Source organism: Budorcas taxicolor, chromosome 17 (assembly GCF_023091745.1).
Source record: "Budorcas taxicolor isolate Tak-1 chromosome 17, Takin1.1, whole genome shotgun sequence".
Lineage (NCBI taxonomy): Eukaryota > Metazoa > Chordata > Mammalia > Artiodactyla > Bovidae > Budorcas > Budorcas taxicolor.
The window spans coordinates 72,544,450-72,571,296 of record NC_068926.1 but is presented as its reverse complement, the minus strand read 5'-3'; the positions used below and the strand labels follow the sequence as shown (position 1 = coordinate 72,571,296).

General features: G+C 65.1%; 1 protein-coding gene across 1 annotated transcript; it reads left to right on the top strand.

Moving 5' to 3' along the window:
* Positions 1-179: 179 nt before the first annotated feature.
* Positions 180-25,447, top strand: DGCR2 (DiGeorge syndrome critical region gene 2). Its single transcript, XM_052654982.1, has 10 exons — positions 180-330; positions 6,901-7,023; positions 15,197-15,322; positions 16,346-16,556; positions 17,704-17,780; positions 18,082-18,258; positions 18,597-18,800; positions 21,697-21,849; positions 22,346-22,582; positions 23,482-25,447. The coding sequence occupies exons 1-10, from the start codon at positions 252-254 to the stop codon at positions 23,727-23,729; spliced, it is 1,635 nt and encodes a 544-aa protein (XP_052510942.1). The 5' UTR covers positions 180-251; the 3' UTR covers positions 23,730-25,447.
* The last annotated feature ends 1,400 nt before the right edge of the window (positions 25,448-26,847 follow it).

The following is a 26,847-nucleotide window of genomic DNA, read 5'->3' as shown; positions in this document are numbered from 1 at the left end:
CCCCGCCTCCGCCCGGCGCTGATTGGCTGGCGGCGGCGCGGGCGGGGGCGGGGCGGTGCGGGCCGAGCAGGACGGCCGCCATCTTGCGCGGAGCCGGAGTCGGAGCCCGAGGCGGCGGCCGAGAGCGCGCGCCCGCCCGCGGCCCCCCGGAGCCCTCTCCCCGCGGCGCCCTCGCCTGGCCCGGCCCCGGCCCGGCCCGAGCCCTCGGCCCGGCCTGCGCGGCCGCCCCGGGGACGATGAACGGAGGATAAATGGTGCCCAAGGCGGACAGCGGCGCGTTCCTGCTGCTCTTCCTGCTGGTGCTCACGGTCACCGAGCCGCTGCGGCCAGGTGCGCGCCGGGGGGCGGCCGGGCCGCGGGGACCGCGCGCTCCGCGGCCGGCGGGCTCGGCCCGGGCGCCTGGAAGCCCTGGCCGCCCGGGTCCCTCGGACGCGTGAGGAGCCGCCGAGGCGGGCGTCCTGTGAGCAGAGCCCGGGTCGGGAGCTGGGGTCCGGGCCGCAGAAGGTCCCGCTCGAGCCTTACCTCTTGTTTCCGATGTGCACCCCCCCCACCTCTGTCCGCGAGAAATCAAGAGCCCGAAGCAGGGCCGGTTCTCCCGTCAGGCGCAGAAGGCCGGGGCCCGCCGTGCCCCGGTGGGTTGCAGGGGTTCTGAACTCAGCGGGAAGGAGCCCGATGCTGTAACGCGCACGCATAAATGCGTTCGTTTTTGTATCGACGCGGTTGCAGAGTGAGGTTCTTGACCCTGTTTAGTGGAGGAAGGGGCCCATTTCGTGGGTGCTGTCGGGACTGCTTGTCCCCAGCAGGTCGGGGAGCACGGCGGGGTGCAGGCCCCAGGCGGGCTCCCGGCCCGGGCGCGCTGCACCTCGCTGCCCTTCGCCATCTGCCGCCGAGCGCCCCACCTCCTCCCCCGGGTTCCCTCGGCAGCCAGGGGACCCTTCACTCAGTTGGAGTTGGAGGGGCCAGTGATGCTCCCGGGGCGGCGGGGAGACTGGCTGCGGGGTGGTCTCGGTAGAAACTGGAGCCGGCATCTGCAGGAGGGTGCTATATCGGCTGTGAGAGACCAGAGCCGACGGGTTTGTGCGTGCTTGTTATTACGTTGTTCAGAAAACGTGTCTACACCTGTGGGGAGGCGCGAGACATCTCCTCCGAGTCCTGGGTCTTCTGTTATGTGGCTGGACTCCGAGGGCCGGAGCCACACGGCGCCTGTGTCCTTGGTGGCGGGGAGGCTCTGGGTCCAGCGGGGGATGTGACTGAGGCCCCCAGCTCCCTTTGCTTTGCCGTCTGTCTGCACATCCTGCCAGCCGGCCGGCAGCAGTTCAGGAAGCAGGTTGGCCGGCCTGCCCGTCCTTAGGGATGCTCACCTGAAGAGAAGCTGCCCTCTTCGCGGGCGTGCTCTTCAGCTGAAAGCAGGGGCGGGGAAATCGGTTCCCCGGCCGGCTGCGGCAGAGGTGGGAAGCGGTGGCCCGCAGCAGGCCCGAGTTGGGGCAGGGAAGCGACTGGGTGGGGAGCAAAGCTGCTCTTTGCGCCTGTGGCTGCCCAGGTCGGGCCTTCACAGTGACCCCTGTGGGTGTCTGGAGTTGCCCTGAGAAACGTGGTGCTCCAGCTGGCTTCCTGACTCTGCCTCAGCAGCAAGTGGAGTCTTCCCCCAGGGCCTGGAGTCCTGGCTCAGACCCCCCACTGGGGAGTGAGGAGGGGGAAACGGGGCACTCCTGCTTCCCTGGAGGGCCCCTGCCAGGTGGAGCGCCCGGGGCCCCTCAGGGCGCAGGCTGGGCCTTTCACAGAGCTGCCTCCAGGAGCGCGCCCAGCCAGGCCTGTGGGCAACGCGTGTGGTCTTGGTGGTTGAGGATGCGCTGGGTGCCGGGGCTCTCGGGGGAGTCCCTGTGGGGGTGGTCCTGCTGCTAGCTTCGTCTTACAGAGAGGGCCGCAGGATAGAGCTGGAGGCCCCGGTAGCTCTGGGGAGGATTTGGTCCCGAGGCCTGGCCTCTCCCCGGCAGCCCCACCGCCCTCCCCTCGGGCCCCCTGCTCCCAGAGCCAGCCGAGGCTCTCCCGGTGGGTCTGTGGCCCGTCTCCCATCCGAGGGCCCTGATCTGAGCGCCAGAACTCCCCTCCCCTTGGGTCCCCGCTGTGACGGTGCATCACGAGTGACGGCTGGTGAGGCAGGAAGGCCGGGACCTCTGGCCAGAGGTGACGGAGCTGGAGGGACCTTTGGGGGCCTCTGACTTGGACACCCCAGTGACTCGGTTCTGTCTGCAGCCGGTCCTCTGGGAGTGTGGCGTTAGGCGTGCTCAAGAAACTGTTTCTCGTCTCAGCTGTGGAAGGAGACCCTGTGTGGCTTTAGCCCCAGCTGCATCTGGGCGACCCCTCCGCCACCCCTACTTTCCCTGCCGGGTGAGCTGAGGCACGCGGGTGCTGTCCTGCCAGGAGAGGCCAGCGATGGGCCTGAGGCCGCAGCGGGAAGCCGCAGGGCTGGGTTTGGGCCCGGGGAGGGGCTGCCTGCTGGTTCAGGTCCTTTCCCCCGTGCCGCTGGGGCCCTGACACGTGGTCAGCATGCCGCAGACCTGTGCTGGGGGCCAGGGGGTGGGTGGGTATGTCCCGAGCCCGTGCGCCGTGGCTCACAGACCGGCTGGACGCCGTGGGGTCTGTCCTGGGGCTGGCCAGGCACCCCCACCCTAGCTTGGAGCCCGCGCTCAGCCCTGACCCGCACCACGCGGAGCTGGTCCCGTGGGCCTCCAGAGCACTGGGCTGGCCACTTGGTTTCACTCTAACTCAGATGGTAGCGTAGTGTTCTTTCCCACCTCACTAGCCTTTTTTTTTTTAGGGAAGAAACTTTTGCTTGGGGATAATTTCAAACTTACAGAAGAGTTGCAGGGAGAAAGTGAGCTCGAACAGCCCGGTGCACCATCTGCCCAGACCTCCCTGCTATCGCCTGCCCGCCTCTGCCTTATCGCGCTCAGCCCCCTCACGCGCGTGCATGTGTGAGCGTGAGCATTGACGCAGGCACGCACGATTGTTGGGGAGCGAGGGGCGGGCGTCGTGGCCTGCTCCCCGAGGGGCCAGCCTGTGAGGGCGCGCTGGGCCGGGGTCAGGCCGGGGGCCCGCTGGTGGCAGGCTCGGGGGTCCGCTGGTGGCAGGCTCGGGGGTGGAGCCTGTGCCGCGGCTGTGTCTGGGCACGCGCCCCTCTGCCCCCCTCACCCAGGGTGCTGTCCGCACAGCCTGCCTCCCTGGTCCTCTCACCCCGGGAGCGGCCATGCCGACGGGGTGCCCTGCCCTGGTGCCCAGCGTCGCCCCCTCCGGCTCCCACGGGGCTGCCCCCGTGCTGGGTGTGGAGTCAGTGCGGAGGCGGCTGCCCCGTCAGGCTGCCGAGCCAACTTCGAACTAGTTGGGTGTTTGCAGGGTGACGGGCAGCCTTGCAGGCAGTTGTCACCCGAGACCACGTCTTGGTTTCTGGGGTGGCTCGCGGCCGGCATTGGCTGTTCTGCGGAAGCGGGGCCTCAACGGGAGAGGGGCGCTGAGGTCAGGGCCTGCTTCCGGGTCAAGGCGAGCGCAGGCTGGTGGCTCAAGAGCGTGGAGCCCTGCGTGGAGCCGCCCCTCGCTGTCCTCAGCTCTCCTGTGACCTGGGCGTGGTTTGCGGGCACACAGGCTCAGCGTGACTCGGCTTCTGGTTCTGAGAACTGTCGATGTAGGACAGATGCTCCCTAGAGCTGAGTGTTGAGAGGTGGGTGCGCGAGGGCATGTTTCCCGGGAGAGCCCCCCCACTCCCAGGCGGCCGGCTCTGTGGCTTGGCTGTGCGGATGCCTGGTGTGCGCTAGGTGAGTCCAGCTGCGGCTGGAGGTGGGGGCCTGGCCGGACGCCCCAGACACCCCACACCATGGACAGGGCCGGGATTGTTCCTGCGGGCGCACTTTGCTCTTGGGCACGTTTCAGCTGGGGCTCCGGCCTGGTCTGGCACAGAGCGGGCGCTCGGAAATCAGTGACGGAGCCGACGCACAAACGGCTCCTTATGTTTGACATAAAGAGCGGCGGCTCCCCGCACCCGTGGGCCTCGCAGCTGCCCAGTGAGGGCGGTGGGGACCCAGCCAGCTGGCCCGGGGCTCAGGCCGGGGGGTTGCTCCCAGGGGCGAGAGCTGCCCTGAGAGGCGAGGGCGGGCAAGGCTGCTCACCGCAGAGGGCTCACCAGGTCCCCGGCTGCACAGGGGACAGGCTGCCCCTCTGATGGCCGCGCCCGCCAGCCCCGTCTCCCGTGCTTCGCTTCTCTGCCTGGCGCGCCATCCCCCCAGCCCCTCTCCCATCCTTTTCTGTAGGCTGGCTGCTGGGCGACTGGCTGTCCTCAGCTGTGGACAGCTCCGTGCCGGGAGGGTGGGTCAGAGAGCAGAGTCTGTGTGGACGCTGGACGATGAGGGTCTCCGCGTCGACCCTGAGCCCTGCCCTGCTGCACGCCACCTCCCTCCCTGGGCCCCCTGCTCAGGCGCTGGGCGCTGTGGGGAGGGCCCGGGACTAAGGCACTGGGCAGGGGCCCACTGGCGGGGCAGCGGGAGGCGCAAGGTGCCAGGCCCCCGGTGCATCCAGCGTCTACGCGCTGTTGGCTCCTCCGTGGGGCCCCAGGGTTGGTGGGACAGGGCAGGGGGCCTGGAAGGCGTCTGCGGAGCCCTCCTCCAGCCAGCCCTGCATGGGAAGGGGTCCAGGCCGGGGTGAGCCGTGGGAAAGCCCAGCACAGACTCCCACACTTAGAGAAGCTCACGCATATCCAATTCCAGTGTGACGCGAATGGAATTGGGTATTGGGCACATGGGTTCTGCTTTTTCACTTGGCAGTGTTGAGAGGTCTGTAGGTCAGTCAGCACAGCTTTGAGTCATTCTTCTTGTCTTAAACAAGCCTTTATGAGAACTTTGCTTAGCCTTCTTTTGCCCGCAGGGCGCCTTCCAGTAGACCTCTTATCAAAACTTTCCCTCCAGAAGCTGCTGTTTAGAGGGCAGCCCTGTGGGGGGAGGCGTGGCAGGTGCTGGGGACCTAAAGCCACCTGCCCGCTCCGGTGTCGACCTGTGTGCGGCTGTCACTTGGGTTTGTGTGTCACTCTGCTTGCCTCGGGGGCACTGAGACTCAGAATGCCCACACAGAGGAGCTCAGCTGGAGGTGCCTCAAGGGCAGACTCGGAGCCTGGGGAGCAGCGACCTGCGTGTCTCACTGTCGGCCTACTGTGCACTTGCTCAGCCCTGTCCGTGTCTTTGTAGCCTCGGGGACCACAGCCCGCCAGGCTCCTCTGTCCATGGCACTCTCCAGGAAAGAACGCTGGAGCGGGCAGCCATGCCCTCCTCCGGGGGGTCTTCCTGACCCAGGGATCGAACCCACATCTCCCGCATTGCAGGCAGATTCTTCACCACTGCGCCACCTGGGAAGCCTTTTATTCCAAAAAGAACTAAGATTTCAAAATACCCTTCTTCACAGGGAGGCAGAGGATTCTTGCCTCATTGTTTTTCCAAAACGTCTAACTCTGGGAGCATTTGATGCCCCTGGAAACGCTGCAGGCCTGGCCCCGCGTGCAGTGCGCTGCGCTCACCGGCGGCGCTGCCCGCTGCACCCACAGCCGCGCGCTCTGTGCATGCGAGTGTATGCACACGGCTGCACGCCCAGGGCCCTGTGTCTGGGAGCCCCGCGCTCCTGTTCGCTGAGAGCACGCCGCGCCCTGGGGCCCAGTGCAGGAAGCAGGGGCGCGCGGTGGTGGCAGGACTGAGCCGCCTGCCACCCCAGCCCCAACCCCGCCCCGTGGCAGCCCCGAGCCTGCTTCTTGTCTGGGAGTCCAGCTTCCTCTTCGGATGTGTGTCTCACTTTCCAGTCCTTTCCCCGCCACCTGCTGAGACTTTCTCTCTCCACCGAACCGTCTGTACCTCCGTCAAAAGGCGGCGGCCGCGCCAGCTGTGCTCCGGGCTCTCGTCTTCTCTTCCGTTGGCCCAGGCACCTTCCGTGAGCTTTCGGTCAAGAAGTTCTACTAACTCTGAAGAAGTTCAGAATGTCAGCCGTGCTCGTGTGCGCGTCTGATAGTTTTTACCGAATGACAGGCTGTGGGTTTTGGCTTTTTGAGCTCAGCGTGTTTCTGCACGTTCCTGCGGGTGCGCTCGAGCCTCACTCTGGGGCATGCCTGGGACACAGTGCGGTCTCTCCGGCTCTGTCCTCGGCTCATTGAGGCAGAGCTAGGGCAGCCCTTGACCTGGAGTCAGGTTTTCCCGCTAGTCAGGCACAGCTCGCGCGCGTCCTGGCCCCGCGCCTGTAACTGAGGCGGCTCTGGTCCGGACGCTGAGAGCCGCGCTTTCCGTTCGTGCCTGCGGAGCTCCGGCTGTTGTCCTCAGGGCAGGTTCTCCTGGCCTGGGCAGTGTCTGACCCTTGCCGCTCCTCCTGCCTGAGGGCCCTGCCTTCCTGCCGCTCACCTCTCTGTTCAGTGAGCCCCCCGCTGCCCCGCTCCCCTGGGCCGAGGCTCTGCTTCTGCTGCAGGTGGGGGGCCAGATCTGCCCTCGCTGCCCACTCCCTGGGCTGGCCCGCAGCTCAGGAGTCTGCAGGCTGCGTCCCGGGGGCTCGAGAGTTAGATCTCCAGCTTCGGGTCACTCCGCAGCGGCCACCCTGCTCCTGGGCGCCCCTGTGGGGAGCCCAGGCAAGCGAAAGGCAGGTGCCGGCCCAGCCAGGCCGTCCGTCCTGTCAGGTCCCGTTCCAGGCGCTTTGGGAAGCCCCCCCTCTGTTCCTCCATTAAGCGCAGGTCGTGCCCTGTCACGCGTGCCTGGAGGTCGGGGCACCTTCCCGCCTGAGCTCCAGCCCCTGGTGACTGCTCCCGCTCCCTGCCCCTGCCCCGCGCGCCTCCTGAGCCCTGGGAGCGCCCGGGCCGCGTGCTCAGGGCCCCTGTGTTTGCCCCCACAGAGCTGCGGTGCAGCCCCGGGCAGTTTGCCTGCCGCAGCGGCACCATCCAGTGCATCCCCCTGCCCTGGCGGTGCGACGGCCTGGCGACCTGTGAGGACGGGAGCGACGAGGCCGCCTGTCCAGGTGAGTGCGCGCGCGAGGCGGGGGAGCTTCAGTGAATCCTTGGGAGAGCCTAGCTACGTCTGGCCGGCGGCTTCTGAGCTTGGTCTGCAGGCCTCCTGGAGGGAGGCTCTTTCATTGTCCTGCTGAAAGCCTGCTAGAATTACAGCTAAAGACGTAAAGCCACAGGGACCAAGAAGACGGGGAAAGACGACCCAGGGCTGGTCGTGCCAGCGGTGTCTTCGGAAGACAAAAAGCAGATGGCGTTCTGGACAGCCTGCGCCCCAGGGGCCGGGAGGGGGCTGCAGCCGCCGTGCCCAGAGCCCCTCCCAGCGGCTGCTGGTGTTGTTGAGCCCGGGGTGCATTCCCGCGGCACTGGGAAGGCGTGAGGGATGTGGCTGCGGGGCTCAGGTGGGGGGCCGTGGCCGGCCTGCAGGGGGTGGTGGTCCCGGCGGCGCCTCCCTCCCCGGAGGGCGCTTGGCGGCTGGAGGTGGCCCGTGTTTTGTGGGCTCCCTCCAGCCTTGTCAGGTGGTGGAAAGCACAGGCTCCAGTTGCAAACCCCTTTTGCTGGAAATAGCTGCCTGGTCCTTGTTCTGAGTGAGCAACCTTTGATGCAAACGGGGCTGTAAACAGTGTGTCAGGGTTTTAATGGAGGAGAAGTTACCGCCTTATTAAGAGGCATTAGGGAAGAGTTGACTAAAGGGTGTTCTTGGCAAGGAAGGCTCGGCATGGTGAAGCTGCCCGTTGGCCCGTCGCTCTGTAGGCTTAGTGCATCGCTGGAAGGTCTTCGGGGGAAATGGGACAAGTCAGCTGAGACATCTGGAAGGATCAGGTCCCGAGGTGGGGACTTGGAGAGGAGTCAGAGCACGCGGCTCCCTTCACGGCTGGCGCAGGGAAGCCAGACTGGCTGTGAGACGGAAGAGCTGCCTGAAGCAGGGTCCAGAGGCTCAGCATGGGCAGGAGGCGCCCTCGACCCCGCGCTGCAGCTGGGGCGCTGGGCTCCCCGATGCCCCTGAACAGAGATCAGCTGCAGGCTCCTTGGAGACAAGCTCCTGGAAGGCGGGGGGAGCATACTCGTATGACTTTGGTGCAGGGAAGGGCCATTTTCAAGTCACAAAAAAGGCCAACTCTGAAATGGAAGCAGGGCGTCCCCGGTGGCCCGGGGGTGAAGGATCTGCCTGCGACGCCGGAGACACGGGTGCGATCCCTCCGCTGGGAAGATCCCACGCGCCTCAGAGCAGCTTAGCGCCTGCGCCACGACTGCGGAGCCTGGGTTCCACCATGAGAGAGGCCACCCCAGGGAGACACCCAGGCCCCGCAGCCAGAGGGAAGGCCAGGCGGCCACACAGGCCCAGCACAGCCAAAAATAGGTGCTATGGAGATGACCAGTTTTACCAGGTTAAAGTTAACTCTCCCTTTTATCAAAAAGTGCTGATAAACGATGTGAGCAGGCAAGCCTCCAAGGGAGATGGTGTAGCCCAGAGAGGATTGTGGTTTAGCAAACATAAAGAAGGCCTGCGAAGGGGCAAGAGCCGGTCAGGCGTGCCACAGAGCGACGAACACCGATGGTGCGGGGCCGGGCAGAGAGGCGCTCTGCCCACTGTGGTCTGGCGACAGCGAGCCCCCTTGCGGCGGCTCAGGTGGGCGGGCCTGCGGGCGGCTCGCAAGTCTGGGCGCTGCTGAGAGGAGGCGCCAGTGCCGCCGCGGCAGACAGCTTCCAGAGCCGCCTCGGGCTTCCCCAGAGGCAGGGAAGGTGTCTGGTATTCCCATCTCGTCAGGAGTTTTCCAGTTTCTTATGCTCCACACAGTCAAAGGCTTTAGTGTAGTCAATGAAGCAGAAGTAGATGGTTTTGAAATTCCTTTGCTTTTTCTGTGACCCAGTGGATGTTGGCAATTTGATCTCTGGTTCTTTTTCCTTTCCTGCATCCAGTTTATACCTCTAGAAGTTCTCGGTTCACTTACTACTGAAGCCTGGCTTGGAGAATTTTGAGCATAAGCTTGCTAGCATGTGAAGTGAGTGCAATTGTGCGGTAGTTTGAGCATTCTTTGGTGTTGCCCTTCTTTGGGGTTGGAATGAAAATTGACCTTTTCCAGCTCTGTGGCCACTGCTGAGTTTTCCGAATTTGCTGGCATATTGAGTGCAGCACTTTGACAGCATCTTTTAAAATGTGAAACAGCTCCACTGGAATTGCGTCACCTCCACTAGTTTTGTCCGTAGTGATGCTTCCGAAGGCCCCCTTGCCTTCACACTCCAGGATGTGTGGCTTTAGGAGAGTGATCACACCTTCGTGGTTATCTGGGTCGTTACCATCTCTTTTGTGCAGTTCTTCTGTGTATCCTTGCCCCCTCTTCTAACCCTCTTCTCCTTCAGTTAGATGCTTACTATTTCTGTCCTTTATTGCGCCCGTCCTTGCGTGAAATGTTCCCTTCACAGCTGCAGTTTCCTTGAAGAGATCTCCAGCCTTTCCCATTCTCTTTTCCTCCACTTCTTTGCAGTGTTCACTGAAGAAGGCTTTCTTACCCCTCCCAGCTATTCTCTGAAACTCTGCATTCAGCTCGGTGCGTCTTTTCCTCTCCTTTGCCTTTTGCTTCTCTTCTTTGCTCAGCTGCTTGTAACACCTCCTCAGACAGCCACCTTGCCTTCCTGCATTTCTTTTTCTTGGGGCTGATTTTGGCCATTGGCTCCCGTACAGTGTTCCAAACTTTCGTCCAGAGTTCTTCAGGCACCATCAGATCTAATGCTTGTCACCTCCACTGTGTCATCATAAGGGATTTGATTCGGTCATACCTGAATGGCCTAGTGGTTTTCCCTACTTTTCTTCAGTTTAAGGCTGAACTTTGCAGTAAGGAGTTCATGACCTGAGCCACAGTCAGCTCCCGGTCTCGTTTTTGCTGACTGTGTAGAACTTTTCCATCTTTGGCTGCAAAGAAAAGAATCGGCCTGATTTTGCTATCGATCATCTGGTGATGTCCGTGTGCAGTCATCTCTTGTGTCGTTGGAAAAGAGTGTTCTTGCTATGACCAGTGTGGTCTCTTGGCAAAATTCTGTTAGCATTTGCCCTGCTTCATTTTGTACTCCAAGGCCAAACTTGCCTGTTACTCCAGCTATCTCTTGACTTCCTACTTTGGTATTCCAGACCCCGGTGATGAGAAGCACATCTTTTTTTGGTGTTAATTCTAGAAGGTCTTGTAGGTCTTCACAGAACCCATAGTGGTTGGAGCACAGACTTGGATCACTGCGAGGCTGAGTGGTTCAGGACGTGCCATGTTTAAAGGCTCTTACGTGTGGGCCTTAAGTTCTCGTTCAGTTCAGTTCAGTCGCTCAGTCGTGTCTGACTCTTTGCGACCCCATGAATTGCAGCACGCCAGGCCTCCCTGTCCATCACCAACTCCCGGAGTTCACTCAGACTCATGTCTATCGAGTCGGTGATGCCATCCAGCCATCTCGCCCTCTGTCGTCCCCTTCTCTTCCCGCCCCTAGTCCCTCCCAGCATCAGAGTCTTTTCCAGCGAGTCAACTCTTCGCATGAGGTGGCCGAAGTACTGGAGTTTCAGCTTTCGCATCATTCCTTCCAAAGAAATCCCAGGGCTGATCTCCTTCAGAATGGACTGGTTGGATCTCCTTGCAGTCCAAGGGACTCTCAAGAGTCTTCTCCAGCACCACAGTTCAAAAGCATCAATTCTTCGGCGCTCAGCCTTCTTCACAGTCCAACTCTCACATCCATACATGACCACAGGAAAAACCATAGCCTTGACTAGACGGACCTTTTTTGGCAAAGTAACATCTCTGCTTTTGAATATGCTATCTAGGTTGGTCATAACTTTTCTTCCAAGGAGTAAGCGTCTTTTAATTTCCTGGCTGCAGTCACCATCTGCAGTGATTTTGGAGCCCCTAAAAATAAAGTCTGACACTGTTTCCACTGTTTCCCCATCTATTTCCCGTGAAGTAATAGGACCAGATGCCATGATCTTTGTTTTCTGAATGTTGAGCTTTTTCCACTCTCCTCTTTCACTTTCATCAAGAGGCTCTTTAGCTCCTCTTCACTTTCTGCCGTAAGGGTGGTGTCATCTGCGTATCTGAGGTTCTTGCTGTCTCTCCCGGCAATCCTGAGTCCAGCTTGTGCTCCCTCCAGCCCGGCGTTTCTCGTGATGCGCTCTGCGTTGGCCTCGTTAGTTTGCTGTTATAACCAATGTCACAGTGAGTAACCCTGTGCATCTGTGGGGTTGTGGGGAGACTGTTCTATTTGGGGGGTTGGAGAGGTATCATTAATGTGAATTCTTACATGTCCGGTAAGGAAACCTTGAGGCTGACAGATGCTAACGGGACCGGGTCCTGGAACAGCAAGGGCGGCCGGGCCCCCGGTTGCCTTCTCTGAGCCGCGGCCTGTCCTCCTGCCGTCCGGTCGTCAGGCCACTGTCGTCCTCTCTGCTGTTGTTTGTCTCTGTAACTGTGCCTTCTTTAACGTCTTGCTGCCGGCCCTCTCGCCTTCTGAGATGGACCACACGCTCTCTGTGGAGCGTTCCTCTCTAAATAGCACTTTGTGTCTGGAAGCCAAGCTTCTTGGAGTCCTGCGCGCGGGGGGATCTCAGCTACAGGACCGTGGCTCCATGTCCTGCCTGGGTTGCACATCTCAGGAGCTCCCTGCTGTTAGCAGTCGCTGGGTGGGACGCACCCGATTCAGGAGTCACCTCGTAATGTCAGCAGGAGCTTCGCCTTCACTCCGTCGGATTGTTTTTTACCTGGTTTGGCTGGTAAACTGTCTTCGCAGTTCTGTCTGGTAACCTTCACAAGACTCACTGCAGAGAAGACAAGCCCGTATCGTCTGGGAAGGGGCTGCCAGGCTCCTCACAGCCGGCAGCCTGGCAGCAGCCCTGGGACGGGCAGAACAGACGCGTCTTCGAGCTACAGGCTCGCTGAACACTTAAGTGGCAGGGCCCGCAGGGAGGCTGCGGCGCTGTGAGGAGTGAATGCTTGCGCATGGCTCCTCCTTCGCCGTTCGGTGGCAGTCCTAAAGGCCGCGCCTTTCTACAAGCCGAAAGGACGTCTGTCCAGAAAAAGAGCCAGCTCTGACCAGTTCGAAGCAGACCAGACAGGGGTCATAGGTCCGCAGTGCTCCCGCGTGCTCGCGGCTCCGCCTCTCCCCCTCCTCCCGCAGTGCTCCCGCGTGCTCGCGGCTCTGCCCCTCCCCCTCCTCCCTCGGTGCTCCCGCGTGCTCGCGGCTCCGCCCCTCCCCTCCTCCCGCAGTGCTCCCGCGTGCTCGCGGCTCCGCCCCTCCCCTCCTCCCGCAGTGCTCCCGCGTGCTCGCGGCTCCGCCTCTCCCCCTCCTCCCGCAGTGCTCCCGCGTGTTCGCGGCTCTGCCCCTCCCCCTCCTCCCTCGGTGCTCCCGCGTGCTCGCGGCTCCGCCCCTCCCCTCCTCCCGCAGTGCTCCCGCGCCGTCACAGGAGTAGCAAGCCTGGAGCTTGCTGCGCATTTTCAGTTTTTCTCTCTGTGCCGCACACGTTGTCCACGTCATGCGTGTGTCCCCACGGGAGCGAGACAGAGGTGGCGGCCCCGGGTCCCCCCAGACCGTGAGACCCCCGAGCGCAGTGCCTGGCCCCGGCTGAGGGCAGAGAGCATCAGTTGCAGAAAGCCCGCTAGTAACCGTGTATCTGCGGGCTCTCTAGCTTTAGAAAGCCTGCGCCGGCTAACCGAGGCGTTGGATTTTGGGCGCCGGTTCTCGGCCTGTTTGGTGTGAGGCAGGAAAGCAGCAGGGGAGCCCGCAGCCCGGGGCGCCGCCTTCAGAGTGCACACAGGCGCGTCTGGACGCAAAGTGGACTCACATTTTGTCCTTTATCCCAAGTCCTCTCCACTTCCGACCAGCCGAGTGCCCCGGGCCCCGCAGGCTCCCCTGCTGCCCCGGGCGGGCTGTCTTGAGAGGAGCGCCGCCCCTTCAGAGGGCTGGGCTCGGGCTGGACTCCAGGCTTGGAGCAGCCCCGGCCCCACTGCGGGAGCGAGGCCCCCGCTCAGGGCCCTCGGCTCCCGGGACTCTCGGCCATGTGTGCTGGGTGGGGGGCGCTGGGCGGGGAGCCAGGAGGGGACACTCGGGCGCGCGGGTGTGCAGAGGATTGGTGTGGACGCTCCCCGCGCTGAGCCGCCTGCCCCGCCCCCCCACAGGCTGCCTCCCGGCCACCTGGCGCCCAGCGCCCCCGGCAGGGCTGGGCCTCCCGCTCCCCTGTGCCCCAGATTCCTGTCTCTGAGCAGTCTGGCCGGTCCTGACCAGGCGCCCAGGGCGCTGCGTGGTGGGATCCAGTGGAAGCATGGTCTTGCTCACTGGAGCGGCCAGCAGGCAGTGTCCAGTGCAGGTGCATGGGCGAGCCTCCTCACACCCGAGCCGGCCCCCAGCCATGCCCACACTGCCCTGCGCGCCCCTGAGCCCTGCAGGGACCTGCCAGCCCCTCTGCCAGCCACCCTGGGCCCAGGCTCTGCAGCCTAGCCCTGCCTCAGAGCCGCTGGTCACAGGCCCTCCCTTGAGAGCAGCACCGCCCAGGTGTGCGCCTGGGGCCCCCGCCCCGGAGGGAGCCCCGTCTTCCCCGGGTGGGAACAGGATGCTGGAGCCTCTCTCAGGCCTGGGGGCACTGTTGATGGGTGGCAGTGCTCTCTCTGTTTCTGACACGGGCTGTGGGAACTCTGAAAGCACTGCCCAGCCGTTGCTGTGGGCAGCGCAGAGCTCTGGGGTCTCAGGGTGCAGACACAGCCTCTCCACCAGCCGGGAGCCGTGGGGAGCCCAACAGAGAACCTCCCACAGGAGCGGGGCCAGCAGAAGTGACCTTCCCGCGCCTAAAATGATCAAAGCTGTCGTGGTCTTAAGCTCACACCGCAAACCGTGAGCTCGTGCTGGACACGGTCCCGATTGTTTCAAGGATCTGTATAGAAAAGAGCCTTTGGAAGGGCAGTTGCCTCTGGAGTAGTGACAGCTGGTCTGTTCTCCTCTTCCCAAACTTCTGTGCTTCTCAGATATTCTGTGTTGGACGTGTGTTATTCTACAGTGAGAAAAAGTAAAAGGGACTGAATAAAGGCAGCATCGGGGAAAGCCCTGGTGGTCCAGTGGTCAGGGTTCCTGTGCTTTGCACCGCGAACTCCGCCACTGCTTGGAGAATTAGGGTCTTGCTGCCACAATCAGGAGGGTTTACGGCACCTCCCACCGCCCACTGGGCTCACCCCAGCACAAGCCCAGAGTGTGTGTGGGGGGGGGTGTCTCTGCAGACCAAGGTGGGTGCCTGGTGTGTGTGTGTGTGTGTGTGTGGTGTCTGTGTGTGTGTGTGTGTGTGTGTGTGTGTGTGTGTGTGGTGTCTCTGTGTGTGTGGTTGTGTGTGTGTGTATGTGGTGTCTCTGTGTGTGTGTGTGGTGTCTGTGTGTGTGTGTGTGTGTGTGTGCGTGTGTGTGTGTGTGTGTGTGTGGTGTCTCTGCAGGCCGGGTTGGCCACTGTGCCGGCCGACCTTGTGTGTGTGGCGGGGCAGGGCGGAGGGTGGTGTCTCTGCAGACCAAGGTGGGTACCTGGTGTGTGTGTGTGTGTGTCTGTGGGTGTGGGGGGGGGGGCGCTCTGCGGGCTGTGCAGCCGTGTCCGCTGCTGGGCCCACGGGTGGGGCACAGCGCCCCCGGGACGCGGCCTCGACGGTCCTGCTGGTGCCCTGGGTGAGTCTCATTCCCCTGGGCCTCCTCACTCAGGCCTGCGAGGCACCCTTGGATCAGACACAGAGCTGGCGTCTGCCTCCCCCTGCGCCTCGTGCTCACACTTGGGCCGTGCTGCGGGCCTGCTGCGCGGGAGGGCTGCGTGGGTGCCCAGGGCCTGGCCTTGAGGGTGAGGGAGGGGCGGGCAGGCAGAGAGGGATCCCGCCTGGGCTCTGCAGGGAACCCCTGGACCAGAGCCGTGGGGCCTCCGCAGGAGGGCTAACTGCACTGGGCCCGCAGGGGCCTGTTAGGAAGCACAGCGCGGAGGCCCCGTGTCGTGGAGAGTGAAGACTTCCCGGGTGCACTCGGTGAGAGGCACATGTGACCCGTGAGGCGTGAACTGCACGTGTGAAGGGTTCTGAGGAAGCCTGAATAGACGGAGTCTCCAGCGGCTCCTCCAGCCCGCCCGCCCGCGGCCCTCTGCCTGCCGGCGGCTCCCTGCGGCACCTTGCCCTCCGACGTGTCTGCAGACACTGCTCTCTGCTTTCAGAAGTGAGCGGGCAGGCCCGTCCCTACCATGGGAAGGAGGCTGCGGACCCGAGGCCGGGCCGGGCACGTGGCGGCGACCCCTCGCACCCACACGCAATGAGTGTGGCACAGCCCGTGCGCTTCAGCAGTAAGTTGCAGGCCTGCCCTGGCGATGACCTGGGGCCCACCCCACAGGTCCCCCCGAAACACCCCTTCAGGCCTCCTCCGGTGGGTGGGGTGGCAGGATGACCTGCCCAGGGCCTCCCTGCCGGGCGGGGAAGCTGAGGCCAGCACCAGGCCCCGGAGCTTTTCCCACAAGGTGCTTGCCACGTGGGGCCCGGGGGACTGCCCTTGGTCCATGGAGGAGGCTGCCCTGCCTCTGCCTAAAACGTAATTAGTAGCAAGCTACTTTGTGAGCTTCCTGCAGCATGCGCCTGTTAGAAGAGACGCCTGAGCAGAAGGACGCAGACAGGCGCAGGCCTGGGTGGGGTGCTCCTGCCGCCCGCCCGGGGGGCCTGCCGTGCTGTCCACCGCTTGGCCCAGGGGGCACAGCACCCCATCCTGACCGCCCCGGCCTCAGTGTCCCCCAGTGTCGCCCCCTATCCTCAGGGTCCCCCCCCGGCCTCAGCGTCCCCCCCAGCCTTAGCGTGCCCCCCATCCTCAGTGTCCCCCCCAGCCTCAGCATCCCCCCATCCTCAGTGTCCGCCCCCATCCTCAGCGTCCCCCACATCCTCAGTGTTCCCCCCATCCTCTGTCCCCCCTATCCTCAGCGTCCCCTTCCCGGTCTCAGCATCCCCCCCAGCCTTAGCGTGCCCCCCATCCTCAGCATCCCCCCCAGCCTCAGCATCCCCCCATCCTCAGTGTCCCCCCCAGCCTCAGCATCCCCCCCCCGGCCTCAGCGTCCCCCACCCCATCCTCAGAGTCCCTCCCCCAGCCTCAGCATCCCCCCCAGCCTCAGCATCCACCCCCCGCCTCAGCGTCCACCCCCGGCCTCAGTGACCCCCACCCCATCCTCAGAGTCCCTCCTCCAGCCTCAGAGTGTCTGCCCCCAGCCTCAGTGTCCTGCCCCCCGACCTCGGAGTCCCCCCCCAACCAGGCTCCCGCGCAGGTGCTGGTGTAGGGAGGCCTTGCGGGTGCTGACTGGGGCCGCCCCGCCCTGCATGCTTCCTAGGGAAGTGCCCCGCGGGCTGGCACCACTACGAGGGGACAGCCAGCTGCTATCGCGCCTACCTGAGCGGGCAGAGCTACTGGGACGCCGCACAGACCTGCCAGCGCCTGAACGGCTCCCTGGCCACCTTCTCCACCGACCAGGAGCTGCGCTTCGTGCTGGCCCAGGAGTGGGAGCAGCCGGAGCGGAGCTTCACCTGGCAGGACCAGCACAAGTGAGCTGCTGCGCCCGGGCGCCAGGGCGTGCGAGCGCACGGAGGGCGGCGGGTGGGGGCCCGGGCTCCAGGGCGTGCGCGGGTGGGGGTCCGGGCGCCAGGGCGTGCGAGTGCGTGGGGGGCCGTGGAGGGGGGCCCAGGGCGCATGGGGTGGGGTGGGGGGGTGTCCGGGCGCCAAGGCGTGGGAGCGTATGGAGGGGATCGGGTTGGGGCCCGGGCACCAGGGTGTGCGCGCACACGGGGGGCGGCGGGTGGTGGCTCTCGGAGGGCAGGGGCAGTGCCTGCTGTGGTGCCTTGGGCTGGCCCTTCCCGCTCTTACGCTCGGGGATTCTGATGCAGCTGCCCGGGGTCTGGGTCCGAGTCAGGATGGGCTTCTCTGTGTGGGGGGGCTCCGTGGGCCTGGCTCGCAGGCCGTGCTGGTGGACCGGGTCCTTCTGAGAGCCTGGGTTGGGCCAGGCCTGTGCCTGGTGCCTGCCATGGGCCTTCTCATCCCTTCCTGAAACACCACGGGGAACCAGGACTGACTAGGGCGCGTGCTGGCTCTGAGCCTGGCTCTGGGCCCACCCAGCACTCAGGGCTTTGTTCTGTGGCAGCTGGGAGCTGAGGACCCAGCCACACTGCCGGGCTGGGCCCTGGGGCACCCTCCCATGGGGTGTGGACTGCAGGGTGGCCAGAGCCCACGAGGGCAGGGGCCGGCACAGTGACCGGCGGGGGCTCTCCAGGGGTCTGCCCAGTGACGTTAGAAGCCCCTAGCTCGCGGTGGTGCTGAGTGCTTGCACAAGGGGGAGAGTGGGCCGTGCTCTCAGGTGGGCACACGCACGTGGGGCTGCAGGGGCTGCGGGCATCCCCAGGGCTGGGCAGGGCCTGGGGGCAAGCTGCCACAGGGCTGGGGGTCCACAGGCCCACACCCACAGGCCCTAGGGTGGCTTTGCTTAGACGTGGATCTGTCTGCTGAGATCCACTGATAAGAGCGGTCTCAGCCGGAGTCAACCAAGACGAAAATGGCCGGTGAATTTGTATAGAATTTTAATACATTGCATTAAAATTAGGGACGAAGCCTCGGAAAGACCATTCGTGCTTTTGAGGCTCCCATTGTCAAGGTCAGCGTAAGTACTCACAGCGCCCCCTGCGCTCTGCCTTCTTGCAGGCTGTGGGTCGGCTACCAGTACGTCGTCACCGGCCGCAACCGCTCCTTAGAAGGACACTGGGAGGTGGCGTCCAAAGGTGAGGCGCGCTGGGCTTGCTGCCCGAGCTCTCCTGGCAGGTGCCCGGGGTTTGGGCGCCACAGCTGACAGCGGAGCCCGCGGGGCCCCACCCCTCGCAGCTGCCGGGCCAGCCCCTCACCCGCAGAGTGCCGGCCGCGTCTCCCGGGGAGCAAGGGGCGTCCTCCCCCGTCCCGCGGGCGCTGCCAACCCCCGAAGCGTGCCCCTGCCCCCCGGGCCCCCCGGGCACGTGCAGAGCTGCGCGCAGAGGAACGGAGGCGGCAGTCCCCGTGACGCCAGCCGGCCGTCCGTCCGCCCCGCAGGCTCCTCGGAGGTGCTGCTGCCCCCGGACCCCATCTTGGCGGCAGCCACGGCGGAGGGTGATGGCGTGTTCTGCGCGCAGCTGCAGTGCTTCCACTTCCCCACACTGCGCCACCACGACCTGCACAGCTGGCGCGCCGAGAGCTGCCAGGACAAGTCGTCCTTCTTGTGCAAGAGGAGTGAGCGGGGCCCCCCCCCCGGGCCCGACCCCACGGGGGCCCTCTCAGTGCCCCGGACCCCCGGGGCCACAGGGACCCCTCGGCACTCCCGACTCTGCGGGGGCCTCTGCCCTGGAGATGCCTGGGACCTGGGCGGTAGCGTCCCCCGTGACCCCTCGCTCCTTCCCAGGGTAGATGGAGGCTCTGCCCGGCTGTGCGGTGAGGAGACGGTGGCGGCCAGAGGCCCCGCCACGCCTCGTGTGTCCGGAGCCCGTCGCCTCTCTGCTCCCCGCGGCCCCAGCCTGTGGTCCAGGGTTCTCCCAGGCGGCTGACGCGCAGGTCCGCTGTGCCTGTCACAGGTCAGACGTGTGTGGACATCAAGGACAACGTGGTGGACGAAGGCTTCTACTTCACCCCCAAAGGGGACGACCCGTGCCTGAGCTGCACCTGCCATGGCGGGGAGCCCGAGATGTGCGTGGCCGCGCTGTGCGAGCGGCCACAGGGCTGCCAGCAGTACCGCAAGGACCCCACTGAGTGCTGCAAGTTTGTGTGCCTGGACCCAGGTGAGGCCTGCGCCCGGGCGGGGCCAGGGCCAGCTCCCCTGCCCCCGGGCCAGCTGCCACCCCAGCCCCCACTGGGCACTTCTGTGTCTGCACGTGGTGCTGAGGGGAACTTAAGCAAAAGATGAGGCGCTGTCCACAGTCCTGAGTAGACCTCCCCACTCGGTGGTGCCCCCTGGGTGGGCGCCAGGCGGGGTGGTATGTGGTGACCTGTCCTGCCGCCTCCTCATGCTCACACTGCGGTGAAAGGCTCATAGAGTAGGCACACCCTCTGTGCGCTATGATCGTAAGACGCTGATGAGAGAGAGGCATGAGTATACCATGTTCATGGATCAGAAGACTCGGTCAGTAGGAAGGGATTCTCCCACGAATTACCTATGGATTCTGTGCAGTCTCTGGAGAAGGCAGTGGCACCCCACTCCAGTCCTCTTGCCTGGAAAATCCCATGGACGGAGGAGCCTGGTGGGCTGCAGTTCATGGGGTCGCTAGGAGCCGGACACGACTGAGCGACTTCCCTTTCACTTTCTGTGCCGTCTCAGCCAGAGTTCCAGCAGAGTGCTCGTAGATGCTGACAAGCTGATTCTAAAATTCATGTGGAAAGGCAGAGGAGAGAGAATAACCAAACCGGTTTCAGAAAAGAAGAAAGTTGGCAGGTTCATGGCACCTGATTTAAAACTTACCACGTAGTCATAGTATCTAAGCAGCGATTTCAGTGACTGACACGCAGACCAGTGGAAGAGAAGAGTCTAGAAACAGTCCCCATGCACGCAGCCAGCTGATAGGCAATTCAGTGAAGGAAGGCTGGACCTGGAACAGACAGTGCTGGAACAACTGGAGATCCCTGAGCCAGAAACGCATCAAGTGAGCCTTCTACTGCGCCCCTGCTGGGTGTGGAATCAACACCAAGATGCTCACACACCCGTCTAAACCTTCGTAAGACTTGCAGAAGAAAGCACACACTCTTTCTTAATTTTTAAAAATCTTACCAAGGTTTAGTTGACGTACAATGCTTTTAGTCTCAGGCGTAGAGCAGAGTGAATCAGTTGTACACACTGCCCTTTTTTAAGGTTCTTTCCCCTGTAGCTTCTTACGGCGTATGGAGTGGAGTTTCTGTGCTGCCCGGTAGGTTCTCGTCTGTTTGATGATAACATATCATGCTGTCTGTACGTCAGTCCCAGCCTCGCAGTTGATGCCTCCCCAGCGTGCTTTTAAAATTAAGTCTTTTAAAAGAAAAAAGAAAAAGCTTTGTGACCTTGGGATACACAGCATTTTTAGATCAAAAGAAACATTAATAGATCACACTTCATCAAATCAGAAACTTCTGCTCGTGGAAGACCCTTGAGGAAATGAAGAGGTAAAGCACCAATAGAGAAACAGATGAGACCCCAAAGCTCTTGTGTGCAGCGTATGGAAAGACTCCACTGAGCAATATGCAAACAGGCCACCCTGGGGAAGAACAGGCTGCCGCCCCCCTTGAGCTTCTGGGCCCGGAGGGGAGGGGCCCATCCGAGAGCCGCCTCAGAGGCCGGGCCCGATGGCCACTGCCTGTGCCCAGACAACAGCGGGCAGCCCCGCCGGGCAGGGCCCGAGCCCCCGCAGGGCCGGGGAGGCCTCTGTCCCCGAGGACGCTGCTCTCTGCATGTGCCTGCTGGTGCCTCCTGCTGCCAAGCGCTGGGGACGGCCATCGGGGACCTTGACCGTGTCCTGGGGTCCACCTCGGGCCGAGTAGGAATTCATTGTTGCAGAGGGAGCACCCCATGCTGGGACCTCTGAGCTGACCACAGGCCGGCAAGCGGGATCTGGAGGGGCTGTGCCCTTTTGCACGCTGCTCGCCGGCCTCTCAACAGGACACCCAGCTGTGGAGGAGCCCGTGTGAGCCTGGCCATGAAGTGTATCCTCAGGCTGCAGTTGGGTGCCTGCCCGTGTGTCAGAGGCAGGGGGTCGAGAGGGGGCCCAGAGCCTCCACACTCGGGCCACCCCTGCCCTGAAGCCCTCTGGTCTCCACGCTGGGTCCAGGGGCAGGGCAATGCTTTGACACGATGCCCGTGACCCCTGCATGGGTGAGAGCCTGGGGCTGCTGGCCCTGCCCTCTGCCCCTGCCACGCCCAGCAGGCCTGCTGTGCGTCAGGCAAGGTGGCCAGGCCCTGGGCCGGTGCCGGCAGGGTGCTGAGCCGCATCCCCAGCACGCCCACCAGAGGTGTCACCAGACGCTGCCACGGTGCCCCGGAGTGCAGAGGTGCTGGCCTGGCCTGTAGCAGAGCAGCAGCAGCTGCCTCCCAGAGGGGGGCACTTCAGGACTCCCGGCTGGCAGGGTGGGTCGGCGCCCACCGGAGCCTCTGCCCCGAGGCCTCCGGTGCAGGTGCAGGACCAGTCCAGCCCCGGGGAGCTGCTGGGGGCCCGGGGCCTCCCCTGCAGAGCAGGCCCTGCCGGACTTGCTGGGGTCAGGCTGTGACCTGGGGGAGGACGTCCTTTCTGGCTGGCCACCTCCCTCCTGCCGGACCCCCGGTGCGCAGTGGAGGCTCCGGCTCCCCTCCCCCAGAGGGGGCCAGCAGGAGAGTGGGTGCCAGGAAGTCAGGAGTCAGAAGAGCCACTGGCGGGGCGAGGGGTGGTGGGGGCTGAGATCCGGGACTCTCAGGTCCAGGAGGCACGCCCAGACCCTCTGATCAGCTGCAGGCTCCGGGTGAGCCCGGCCTCTGTGTGAGGACTGTGGTGCAGGGCGGGCAGAGCTCTGTGGCCAGGCCTAGGCTTGGACGCTGACACGGCCCGGCTGACCTCAGCTCCCACCCGGGGACACTCGCCTGCTGGGCGCTGCGGCCAGCACGGTCCTGCTCAGCCCGGTGAGATGGGCCTTGGGGGGGTTGGGGCGCAGGGCCCCTGAGCGCTGCCCTCCCGCCCGCAGATGGCGGCAGCCTGCTGGACTCCATGGCCAGCGGGATGCGCCTCGTCGTCAGCTGCGTGTCGTCCTTCCTCGTCCTCTCGTTGCTGCTCTTCATGGTCCACCGGCTGCGCCAGAGGCGCCGCGAGCGCATCGAGTCCCTGATCGGGGCGAACCGTGAGTGTCGCCCCCGCCCAGCACCCGCCGGCCGTGGCCCCCAGTGGAGGAGGGAATCGGGGCTGCCCGCCCCCGCCCTCGGCGTCCGTGTGGTGGGAGGGGGGCCGACCTCCGGGCCGTGTGGGCAGCTGCCGGCCGTCTGCCGTGAAGACCCCGGTGCGGCTGGCTGGGGGCCGCTTGGGGCGTGGCCCACCCTAGGAGCACGTGGTTGCGCGTCCGCCCTCCCGCCGAGTAGCTTCCGCGATCCCGCCTCGCCCGGGTGAGTGGCCGGGCTGCGGATCCAGGACGCCGGGCCGCCGGCGTGAAGGGCCCACCTCTCGTGGGCAGCGAGGCTCTCTGCGACGCTCCTGGGGGCGGAGCTGCAGGGTGGGCGTCAGGCCGGGGCCGTCGGCGCGGGGTCAGGGCTCTGGGTCGGCAGGCGGTCGCCGGGGTGCGCGGCTCCGCGCCTGTGGGGGTCCAGCCCGAGTGACGGCCCCGCGCCCCTCTCCCCGCCCAGTGCACCACTTCAACCTCGGCCGCAGGATCCCCGGCTTTGATTACGGCCCCGACGGCTTTGGCACGGGCCTCACGCCCCTGCACCTTTCCGACGACGGGGAAGGTGGGACTTTCCACTTCCACGATCCCCCTCCGCCCTACACCGCATACAAGTACCCCGACATCGACCAGCCCGATGACCCGCCGCCACCCTACGAGGCCTCCATCAACCCGGACAGCGTGTTCTACGACCCCGCAGGTGATCCTCGGGGCGTGGGAGCCGCAGCGTGGGCCCCATTCTTGCGGTTACGGTGGCCCCAATGCAGGGGTGGGCGGGCTCACCCTGCCCCTGCCTCCCTCCCGGGACCCCTCAGCCGGGCCCTGCGGGGAGGGGGTCCTGGGCGGGGTGCACGTGTGGCGAGCTGAGGCCACGCCCCGTGGCGGGCCTTCCTGTCCGGTGGGAAGGGAACCTATGAGTGAGCCTGGTCCCTCTGACGCTGTGAAAGCCAGCCGTCGGGGTGGAGCGGAGGGACACCGGATGGCCGTCCACAGCCTGGCCCGACCTTGGCCGGGGCGCGCGCAGGAGTCCCCAGCGAGTCCCCGTTTGTGCGCTCACACACACGCATAGACACGACGGAGCAGACGGCTTTGCAAGGCCCGCGCTCTGCAGCGTTCCCTCGGGTGCGGCCCCCATAGGCAGGAAACACTTGGGCCTGACTTCTGCCCTGGGGAGAGGTTGTCGCCGCCTGCCGGCAGGGGGCAGGAACAGAGAAGAGCGAGGGGTGCTCCTGGGGCCAGCGGGTCCCTGACGCCTCTGGGCGGGACAGCGGGAGTGCATGCGCAGGGCCGCAGCCTGGGTCCCTGGGCCCCGTCCAGCGCGCGTGTGGGAGTCGGGGCTGCCGCGCCCCCCTCAGGCAGGCTGTTCTGGGGACCCCCGCCTGGGCTGTCGCCCTCACCTGTCCCCGTGGTCCAGCCCGGGCCTCGTGCGTGTGCCTGAGGGCCCCCTTTGTTTTGCTGTCAAAGCCTCCCCGCCGCGCACACCCACCGGGCTTTGCTCACAGCGGACCCCGCTTGCCCACGAAGCCGCCGCACGGCGCAGCTGCGGGGAGGAGCCCTTTGGAGCCTCTCCACCCCGCTGACCACTGTCTCCTCCCGCAGATGATGACGCCTTTGAGCCGGCGGAAGCCGCCCCTCCCACCGCTGGAGACGGCAGCGGGGAGGGCACGGTGCCCCGGGGCCCGGAGCGCACCCCCGGGGCCCCTCTGGCCGACCTGGAAGACTCGGCCGACAGCAGCAGCGCCCTCCTGGCGCCGCCTGAGCCCGGCCCAGGTGGGGGCGCCCCCACCCCAGAGGCGCTGCCGGGGTGCAGCCGGCACAGCCGAGGTTCCCTCAACACCGTGGTGTAGAGGACAGCCTGCCGCCCCGACGAGCCGGGCACTTGTCCGCCCTAAGAAAGACACTGGTGCCCGTGGGCAGCGTGAGGACCTGAGGCAGACTGGACCTGGGCCAGGCACACATGTGGTCCCCAGGGAGCACCCCCACCACCACACACACCCCCGCGCCCCCGGATCTCCGTGAGGGCTCAGACACGCGCAGCTTCTGGTTCCTGTGTCTTTTTAAACGGCGGACGGCGGGTAGAGTTCACAGAGGAGGCGCGCGGGCTGCCGTGGGGAGGGTCACCCCGGCTCTGCTGGGCTTGACTTGCCCCAGCCTGCGCACACCTGATCTGAGGATGGTCGACAGCCTGGGCGGGTGCCTCGGAGGCTGCTCTGGGGCCGCCCCCAGCTGCTTTGTCACACGGTGGGCCTGGCTGGGGGCTCTTCTGCCGAGGCCCTGAGGTGGGGCTGCCCGCTCTGTGCCATCTCCCCCCCTGGGCTCCGTGGAGCCCGATGCCCACCCCGAGGCTCCCCCAGCGCCTGCATGGCGCCCCCACCGCCCTGGAGCCAGGCTGAGGCTTCTAGCCTGCCCAGGTGTCCTGCCCTGGGCCTTGGCGCCGCTGGAACCTGGGTGCCCCTGCTCCTGACCCGGGCCCACCCCACCTTGTTTGTGCCATAAAGGGTCGTGTCCCTGGGGGGAGGGGCTGAAGCTCACATCCTGGGCTGTCCACCTGAAAGCCGGATGTCTGCCCAGCGCTGCCACCCTCAGAACCCAGTGGCTGCATGCCGTGCCCAGCAGCAGGGTGCTGGGTGCCCTGCCCCGGGAGCCTGGACTGAGGGCCCCTGTGGCCTGCTTCTGGGCAGGGGCCTTGTCTCCTGGCGCAGGCCTTCAGTGTTTCCGAGGTTTGGAGATTGAGCGGGCTCTGTGCGGTTTTCAGCACGCCCGTGTCTTTTCTACGTTGAGTGTCTGGGTTTTTCCTTTTCTGTGTCCATGTGTTTGCAGGCAGTGGCCAGCCACGGGGACTCGCCTGGGCTCCTCGCAGCCTCGGCGGGCCAGCAGCAAGGAGGGGGTGAGGAGAGGGTGGTGCCAGGCCGGGCCAGCAGCAGGGAGGGGGTGAGGAGAGGGTGGTGCCGTGCCAGCAGTCTCCCGTGGAGACCGTTTTCTTTGTCCCGGGTGGCATGAGATGCCTATGTTGCCCACAGAGCGGGGCTCGGCCCACAGGAGCCAGTGCTGGAGGCTGCGCCGCGCAGGGGGCGGTGTGCCCTGCAGGCCTGCACCCCTGCAGAGGGCCCGACCTGCTGAAGAGGGAGCAGAAGGTGCATCCTGCCGCCGCTGTGTGCTGGGCACAGCGGTCACTACAGGCCCAGCTGGTGCAGGTGAGGGTCGTGAGCACTCTTGCTTTGAGGTGGGCACCCCAAGGGGCCTGGTCCAGGCCTCAGACTCCTGCGCACAGGACACGTGGGGACCGAAGGGTGCCGGGCCAGTCAGGCGGGTGAGGGTGTCCTGGGGCAGCCGCGGGGGCCACGGTCAGACAAGTCCTGGCCCGCCCTGCTTGAGGGTCCTGTGTGCTGGGGGGCTCCCAGCTGCCTGTCCCTGGTGAGTGTCCATACCCCACCCTCTCGAGGCCCGTCCCCATTTCGTCTCACTGAGGGTTCCTAGTTTGGGTTTTTTTTTGGTTGGGTTGCCACTAATTCTTTTCTTAAGATGCTGTGAGAACCATTTCATCCAAATGCCAAATAAACCTGCGTTCTGGAAGAAGTGTGGGCGGTCCTTGGTGCGACTCCAGCTGGGGTGGGAGGCCCCAGCCGCCTCCGGAAGCCGGGACGGCTGCGGGGCTCAGAAACCCTGGCCGTTGTTTTCTGACTGTTCTTTAGTGACTCGCCAGTGGCTGGTGTGGGGACCAGCGGACGCCCAGCAGACGGCCTCAGGCAGCCCTCCTGCCGTCCTAACCCAGCCTCCCGGCAGCGCGCGGGGTCGGGAGAGGCCCTGGGTGGGGGGCCCTAGGGGTTGGGGAGGCGGCCTGAACGCCGGCGAGCGGAGGGCGTCCCCATTAGCACCGCGGAGAGCGCCGGGGGTCGAGGCGCCGGCCGAGCCTCCGGAGCGACTGAGGCTCGGACCACGGCCCGGGATCCGCTGGGTGCCGAGGCCTCCCAGACCCTTCGGTCCGGCGGCCGTGGTCTTGGGACGTCCTTTCCAGCCAGCCCCCCGAAAGTCAACGGCGCTGGGACCCGAGGTGCCCTCCCCTTCGAACGTCCTCCGTGCTGGTGGCCTTGTGTCACTCCTGGTCCCCAGCCTCCATTTCCTGGTCTGTAAGGGGCGTGACAATAGCACCCCCACCCAGGACCAATGGGGGAGGGGGCGGCCATGAAAGCGAGTCGTTCGGGTGGAGACCGGCCGGCGGTGGTTGCGGGCAGCCGGCCCCGCCCAGCTGTCTCCCCGGCTGGAGGAGCCGCCCCTGCGGTCCCCTCCCGGCCTGGAGCCGCGAGGCCTCAGCCACGCCCCTGGCCCACCCTCCCGATGAACGCTCCGCCCTTGCCCTCCGCCTGCGTCCTCTGCTGCTCACCGCCGCACCGCGTGGGCCAGCCCTGGCGCTCGCCTTCCTCGCGGTGCTGCTGGCGGTGTGCGCTCTGACTCTGAACCTGTTCGTCTCTGATCCTCACCTCGCGGGATGCTCTCTCTTCTCCACGTGACGCCCTGCCCCTGGCGAGGGGCGTCGTTTGAGAAGGAAGGTGGAGTCGGGGAAGAGGAGGCCCAAGACGTGGCTCCCACCCTGAGACGGCGCTGGGACGGTGCTCAGGCCGGGATGGCCCGCGTCAGTCCGCGGGTGCCTGGCGCTACAACTCCCGGGCCCTAAGGTGTGCTGAGAACACCAAGCTGCTTGTAGCGGGTGGACTTGGAGCCCGCGGGGTGGCCAGCCCAAGTGGGAGCAGTGGTGGAGGCCCCTGGGGCGGGAGACCCTCCCCGCCCTCTTCCCGGGGAGCACCTGCCTGAAGAGCCGCCCTGAGAGTGCTGCATGCGCTCTGGCCAGGCCAGGTTGGCGGGAAGGGCAGTGGTGACCTGTCCGGTGGGGCCTGGGTGTGTGTGTGGGGGGGCCACCTTCCTCTGTGCCCCTACGTCTCCTGAGTCCCCCTAGAGACCCAAACCTGT

Coding starts and splice junctions, on each gene's coding strand:
- DGCR2 (XM_052654982.1), top strand. CDS start 252: ATGGTGCCCAAGGCGGACAGCGGCGCGTTCCTGCTGCTCTTCCTGCTG. Junction 17,781..18,081: donor CTGGGAGGTGGCGTCCAAAG/GTGAGGCGCGCT, acceptor TCCGCCCCGCAG/GCTCCTCGGAGGTGCTGCTG. Junction 18,259..18,596: donor GTCCTTCTTGTGCAAGAGGA/GTGAGCGGGGCC, acceptor TGCCTGTCACAG/GTCAGACGTGTGTGGACATC.